Raw genomic sequence first — 7,087 nt, 5'->3', positions numbered from 1 at the left:
CGCCACGTGCACTCGGGTTTCTGAGAAGTAAAACCCCCAGAACCAGCCTGTGGTTTCTTTGCTGAAGAATAGAAATATACCTCCTCTCCTCGCCGTTCCCAAGCTTTTCCCGCCAACAAGTGATCACGCCCAACGAATGAATGCCGGACCAGTCAGTGCTTCAGACCATCAGTGCAGTGATGTGTTCGATTGGATGCCGATACCTGAGGGGCGTGCCCTGGATTTGGTTGGTCAGCATCTTCAGAGAGGGGCTGGACATAGGGGGTTTTTAAGGACGCTGCAGAGCACGAAATGTCGCTCTGGGCCCTGGGTAAACGGCTCATCCAGTCGCTTCTCGCTATGAACTCTTAACGCTTGTCATTTTGCTGATGTACCCTTCTTCTTCATGTAAATATTCTTGTAAATACGTTTTCTCAAAGTGCCAGTAAACCTGCTTGTACATATTTTACCAACTTCGAAGATTCAGTCCTTCTTCAACCCGGAGTCTCTGCACGCTACCAAGTGAAGGCCGGGTCGCCATAGCCCCAGCGTCACGACAGTGCCGTCACCTGTGTGCAATCCATACTGCAGAGAACCTGCGTTCTTTACTCATGGACGTTTTGAAAAAGTGGGACGTACCTGAGGACCTTCCTTGCTATGTAGTGACTGACAATGCTCGGAACTTTGTGTCCGCGATTGGGCCAACCCCCTGGGTGCACGTTGCTTGTTTCGCGCACACTGTGCAACTTTGTGTTCAGGACGCGAAGAAAGAAAGCAACGGATTCGCAAGCGTGTGTGGAAAAGCACGGGCTATCGTTGGGTTGTACAAACGGAGCAGCAGCGCGAGAACAAGACTGCAAGAAATACAAAGGAGAATGGGCATAGAGGAGCCATTGGAGGTGATACAAGATGTTCCTACAAGATGGAATAGTGAATACGCCATGCTAGCGCGCTTGCATAAGCTGAAGTCAGCTGTGACAGTAGACTTCGCAGAAATAGATTCTGTTCACAACCTGACCTCTCTTGAATGGCGTCAAGTAGCAGCGTTCGTGTCAGTGCTGCAACCGATTGAAGAAGCCACTACCGCTGCTTGTTCCGAGTCCCACCCAACATTGCCTCTTGTTATTCCCCTTGTTCACTGCATTCAGGTGCTGCTTTCTAAAGAGGCAAGTGGAGCTGAGGAGCTAGAGTTTTCAAAGAACCTCCTGAGGTCTGTGAAAGCAAGATTTCAAGGTATAAGCACACAGATGCCTCATGCTGTTGCCACTCTGCTTGACCCTCGTTTCAAGGATGTCTGGAGCGACCAGCAAGAAAAGGGGCACATGCGGTCCCTCTTGTATTCAGTACTTCAGGAACAGGAAGAGTCCAGGCTGTCACAGTTGGGCTCACAGGAAACTTCTGCACAGGAGCAGATGGATTGGAGAGAAGAGCTGTCATCCGTTTGGGGAGTGTTTAATACTTTGGTATCATCAAAACACAATGAAACCCCTTGCTCTTTGATGCAAGAAATGTCCAACTATCTTCAGGCCCCTGTGTTGCCTCGTGATAGCAGTCCATTTCAGTGGTGGCAAACAGAAGGAAAAATCAAGTATGGAGCTCTTGCAACCATGACCAAAAAGTACCTTGCCATTCCGGCTACTCAAGTGGCAAGCGAGAGGCTCTTCTCAACTTGCTCCAACACAGTGACTTGTCGGCGGGAATCACTTTCATCGGACAGTGTAGAGCACCTTGTTTTCTTGCACGGCAACTCAGTGTGGTCGAAGCTTCCGTAACATTTCCCAACAGACCTGCTGTGTAATTTTACAGTCCAGAACCATTTGTTGGTGAATATCCCTAGTTACATTATGATGCACAAGACTGCCTTTATTTTGTTCCCATAGTTAAAACACTTTTTTTTTTACGTATAGTGCTGCCATTGCAACATGCTCAGTGTTCCATATACTCATTTAAATCTTTGTGAAATGTGCTTTGTTTCACTGCATCTGCACTACTTCTAATGTTCCACCTTTTGGGATATAAAATTTTATCTTTGTGAGTGGTCGTTTCTCATAACTGTTGCAACAAGTTTCAGTCCTAGTCATTAAAGGCTCAAATAAAAACTGCAGATTAATCTAGACATGTATCTGCATTTTCTGTGTGATTTCCCGGCAATGTTAGAGCCTTAATCTAGTCAAGAATTTTTGAAATCTTTGATGACTAGTCTGAGAAAGTCTTGTCTTAGTTGATGTGATGTTTGACTGATGCCATGTTGACAGTACTCAATTTCTAGTTGTGCATTCTAGTAGTGCCAGGCTGTACTTCTAGCCAAGTTGCATCTAGTAATTTTATTAACTCCTGCCAACTCCACTTGACTTTATACTGAGTGCTATTTTCTTTAGCTTATGGTTCTGTGCAATCTTTTAGCTTTTAAATATTTAGACTTTATCTCGCCTGTAGTCAAGGTTGACGCAGCTGTACGTTGTTGTGAACTGTATATCAAACAGCATTTTGAATAAAATTGAATTTCAGACAATTTTAATGTTTTGTAATCAACATACAAATGATATGAACATAACTTGCAGAGTATTCGATTCGTATTCGATTTGCTGCTTTCACTATTCGATTCGTATTCGATTCGCTGCTTTCACTATTCGATTCGTATTCGATTCGCTTTTTAGCTACTTTATTCGTATTCGATTCGATAGCAAGAGTGCACTATTCGTATTCGATTCGGTTTGGAAAAAGTACTATTCGTACACCCCTATTAAATCGGAATCCCCGCTATGCTCTTCTGAAAATAACAAAACTAATAATCTATAATGCTATCTTTGTCTCTCATCTAAACTGCTCTCATTTAGTCTGGGGAACAACTATACAAAAAACAAACCTACTGAAGCGTCGAAGGCTACAGAAAAAAATATCGAATTTATTGAAAACTTTGGATACACAGCACCGATTTTGCGCATTTTTGCATCGCTTAATGTGATGAAAGTGTGTAATAGATATGAATACAAATTATGCCGACAGTATCGTATAAGTAACGAACGACACATTTCAGTTTTTTTAGAAATGGCAGAATTATGACCCAATAATCCGCTCTATAACACCCGAATTCCGGAATAGCGGAAACTTCCAAAATTCCGAACAATATATGGAGAACAAACGCTCCGACATAATCTTCCAAGATTATTTCATATTCTTGAAAGAGAAGGCACTGACATAATCAAATCTCCTATCTCAAATATTCACAAAAGATTTGCTGCTCATTCACTCTCCTTTCAGTGAATATACACAACCCTTATTCTCCATTTATTTTCTGTTCATTAGTAATAGCGTCGTGATGTGTGATGTGATCGTGGTATAATTTCATTGTGTTTTAAAGATGTTCAAAACCATTTTTTTTTCTCCCGTTTGTACTGCCTCATGCCCGCCATATAGTGTTTTCTTTTCTCATTTTAAAAAAATTGTTCTTTTTTTTTAAATGACCCACACTGCTGCCCCTGTGCACCTTAACGGGGCCGAGGACTACTCAAGCTGCAGGTACGCGGCTGTTTCCCCGGCGTCCTTCCACCCCTTCGTGGAAAACTAAAACGTAAATGTATGTATGTATGTATGTATGTATGTATGTATGTATGTATGTATGTATGTATGTATGTATGTATGTATGTATGTATGTATGTATGTATGTATGTATGTATGTATGTATGTATGTATGTATGTATGTATGTATGTATGTATGTACGTACGTACGTATGTATGTATGTATGTATGTATGTATGTATGTATGTATGTATGTATGTATGTATGTATGTATGTATGTATGTATGTATGTATGTATGTATGTATGTATGTATGTATGTATGTATGTATGTATGTATGTATGTATGTATGTATGTATGTATGTATGTATGTATGTATGTATGTATGTATGTATGTATGTATGTATGTATGTATCTATGTATCAACTTCTATTCGTGCGCAATTGATCCAAACACACCGCTGTCACCTTGCCCTCTTCAGTTGTGTTAAATGGTCCTAGAACTCCTTTAATGGCACCTTGAAACCCAGGCATAAAACCAAAAACGAAATTAAACGTGGTGCGGCAGCGCATATAGTTCACATTTCACCCTTTAGATAATTTTACTACATTTTTATTTTTGGCGCTGTCAAAGAGTAGCCGCATATGCGGATGCGTTTGCATGGTAAGTACCGAAGCGAGTGGTCGGCCTCGCCACAATGGAAGCATAGTCGGCGGTGCTGTTTGAAAGCCCTCCAGAGGTACGATTTTCTTGGTGTGGCTTGAGCAACGACTGGGCTCGTTGGAATGATACATAGGCGGTACGCCATCGCGCACCGCAACAACGTGAGTGACGGCTTGAGTTTCCTGTAGCGAAGTCGTCGCCTGACCGACACTCAAAGCCATTTAGACGTCTTGACTTCCATGAGCGACGCCATCTGAGGCTTCGCTGGCTGTGCCAATAGCCGGTGTAGTTGCACGTGGGCAACTCCGCAATCAGTGTGCCGGTAGGGGGGGGGGTGGGGTGCAGTGGTTAGGGCGCTCGCTTACTGTGCCCAAGGAGGCGGAATCGAATGTCGGCCTCGGCGGTCGTGTTTCGATGGAGGCAAAACGCTAGGCGCCCGTGTGCTATGCGGTGTCAATGGACGTTAAAGAACCCCAGGTGGTCGAAATTTTCGGCGTCCTCTACTACGGCGTCTCTCATAGCCCGATCGTTTTGGGGCTTCAAACCACATAAATCAAACCAAACTTCACGATTAATATCGCGCATTATTATGTTCCCGCTACTGGCAGCGTCGCATCTGAGTGCATATAACTGAAACTTGGGCTAGGTAGTTTTACTGAGGGGCTCAGGCGTCAAATGTGTTTCCTGTAGCAGACACTTCATTATTGGATTCAACAACATTTTATAGAGGTGGGAGGGGGTAGCGTATGAGGCCAGCAAATAGCTCTTTATTGACGCTTGAGGTCAACAGCCGTACTTTTTCCCCCTTCAGAAATACAGACTGGGCGCTGAAAGAGTCGTTTGATCTTATTGACAGACACAATTAAGGACGGATCTATTCGTAATATGAAGCTGGACCGGAGGATCAACTGTGCTGGTGTTTTCTGGAAGTCCGTAAAACAATTCAAATACTCTCTCTTGGACTCCTCTGAGTTCTCTCAAAAAGCTTCATAAGTTTTCCACGAAGTCTTGGCAGGTTTTTGAAGGACGAAATAAATACAGCTAAATTTCGCTCACTCATTTCATCCCTTGAACGTTTCCACGAGATCCGAGGATTCTACCCAATCTTCCACAATTTCACCAGGCAGTCTTTATAAGATGGGCGACTCACTGAGCTGCACGAAAACCACAGGCGGTATCTATATGGCAGGCTCCATCACCTGGGTCGTGGCGCGTTCGTGGGATTCCGCACCTCCACCTGATGTCACACAGATGTAACGGCAGTGTAGTAAAAGGCGCTTCGTTGGGCCTACTTGCTCCCCCACGGAAGTATACACAAAAGCTCGACCGTGGCGATGGCAACAAACTTTCTCAGCGGTCGTTGATAAAGATACTTGCCGTTTTCGGACAGGCTCCATTAAAAGCTGTCAAAACATTCCAAATAAGGCACCCAAAGTAAACGCAACAATTTCGCACAGTGTTAAGCGGGGATCGTATTTCATAAGCTTATATTTTGCGTTTTCCATTTACGTTTGTCGAGCGTCAGCACGGCGGCAGTACGAGACGAATACCCCTGCCACACAGCAAATTTAATGTCATTTCTATCGAATGACATTTGTTCAAAATGATATTTGTTTGCTGCCACACGGGGAAATGTAATGACATTCGATGAAAACGATATTAGGCACCGAATGAGTTTGAGGAACTCATTCGAATGCGAATGCGAATCAGCGAGTGGCCAGGAACGAAAAACACAGCACAAAGGGTGTCGCTGTCGGCGATAGCCATCGGCGCTCGCTACACGCGCTGGCTAATTACTAGCAGCGTCATGCCGCCAAGAGAGGGGGCTATGGAACGAAAAGTGGTAGGGGTAACATTATGAAATAGGAAGCGTGCACAGTGGGTCAGAGAAATACCTCAAGTTACCGACATTCTAGTGGAAATTAAGAAGAAATGGGCATGGGCAGGACATGTAGTGTGAAGAGAGGATAACCGATGGTCGCTTAGGGTAACAAACTGGATTCCAAGGGAAGGAAAGCGTAGTAGGGGGCGGCAGAAAGTTAGGGGGGCGGATGAGGTTAAGAAGTTCGCGGAGGTCAAGCGGACGCAGCTAGCACAGAACCGGGTTAATTGGAGAAGTATGGCAGAGGACTTCGCCCGGCGGTGGGTATAGTCAGGCTGATGATGATGATGCCTCCAATTCAGATGTGCGGTCATTGATGTGCCGGTCGCTTTCCACGAACACTTGAAAGTGGGGGATCCGTCACGCAATCAATGCCAGAAGACTAAACGGACCGATAAAGAAAATGGTATAACGGAATACAACCTCAGTTGTGCGTGGCTGCTACTCGGCTGCACGATTCGAGATAAACTTGCTTGCGTCTGGTGCCCCAAAGTTATAAAGCTGCATTTAGGCGGCTCGGAACGTCGACAAACGCCGCAAAACTTCACGAAAATATGCTCACTGCTCTTACCCTGATGGCCGGTCATGAACCATTCCATTCATTTTCTTTCCCCTGGTGGGCTTTGCTTTCGTTCCGCCCATGACTCCTGACCTGGACCAACCTGCGCTAGTTTAAGAAGATGGTATGCCTGAATTATTTCAATTTTAATGTCATTTGGCTAAAAGGCGTAAACGTCACCAAGCTTTCTGCGAGGTAAGCTATTTAAATGCCTCTAAATATTTTACCTGTTTTAAAACAATAGATGAAAACCGACGTTTTAAAAGAGAATAAGTGGCTTTCAAGGTAAACTTAATTTGCGGGGTTTAGCGTCCTAAAGCGACTCATGATATTAGAGATGCCGTAGCGGAGGACTCTAGAAATTTAGACCACCTGGGGTTCTTTAACGTGCACTGACATCGCACAGCACACGGACGCCTTTTTTTTTTTTTTTTTTTTGCCTCCATCGAAAAGCGGAAAGCCTCCATCGAAAAGTAGTCGAGTGCC

The 7,087-nt window shown here is 44.3% G+C and overlaps 1 protein-coding gene across 1 annotated transcript; it reads left to right on the top strand.

The window, feature by feature from the left end:
* The first annotated feature begins 854 nt into the window (after positions 1-854).
* Positions 855-1,751, top strand: LOC146203173 (E3 SUMO-protein ligase ZBED1-like). Its single transcript, XM_084602808.1, has one exon. It carries the CDS (start codon positions 855-857, stop codon positions 1,749-1,751), a length of 897 nt encoding a protein of 298 aa, XP_084458934.1.
* The last annotated feature ends 5,336 nt before the right edge of the window (positions 1,752-7,087 follow it).

Source organism: Amblyomma maculatum, chromosome 1 (assembly GCF_055883805.1).
Source record: "Amblyomma maculatum isolate TAMU_Amacu chromosome 1, ASM5588380v1, whole genome shotgun sequence".
Lineage (NCBI taxonomy): Eukaryota > Metazoa > Arthropoda > Arachnida > Ixodida > Ixodidae > Amblyomma > Amblyomma maculatum.
Note: the sequence above shows the minus strand (reverse complement) of the source record. Positions and strands in the feature narration are given on the sequence as shown.

Bases quoted from the DNA above. Each gene is read 5' to 3' on its own strand.
- LOC146203173 (XM_084602808.1), top strand. From the start codon at position 855: ATGGGCATAGAGGAGCCATTGGAGGTGATACAAGATGTTCCTACAAGA.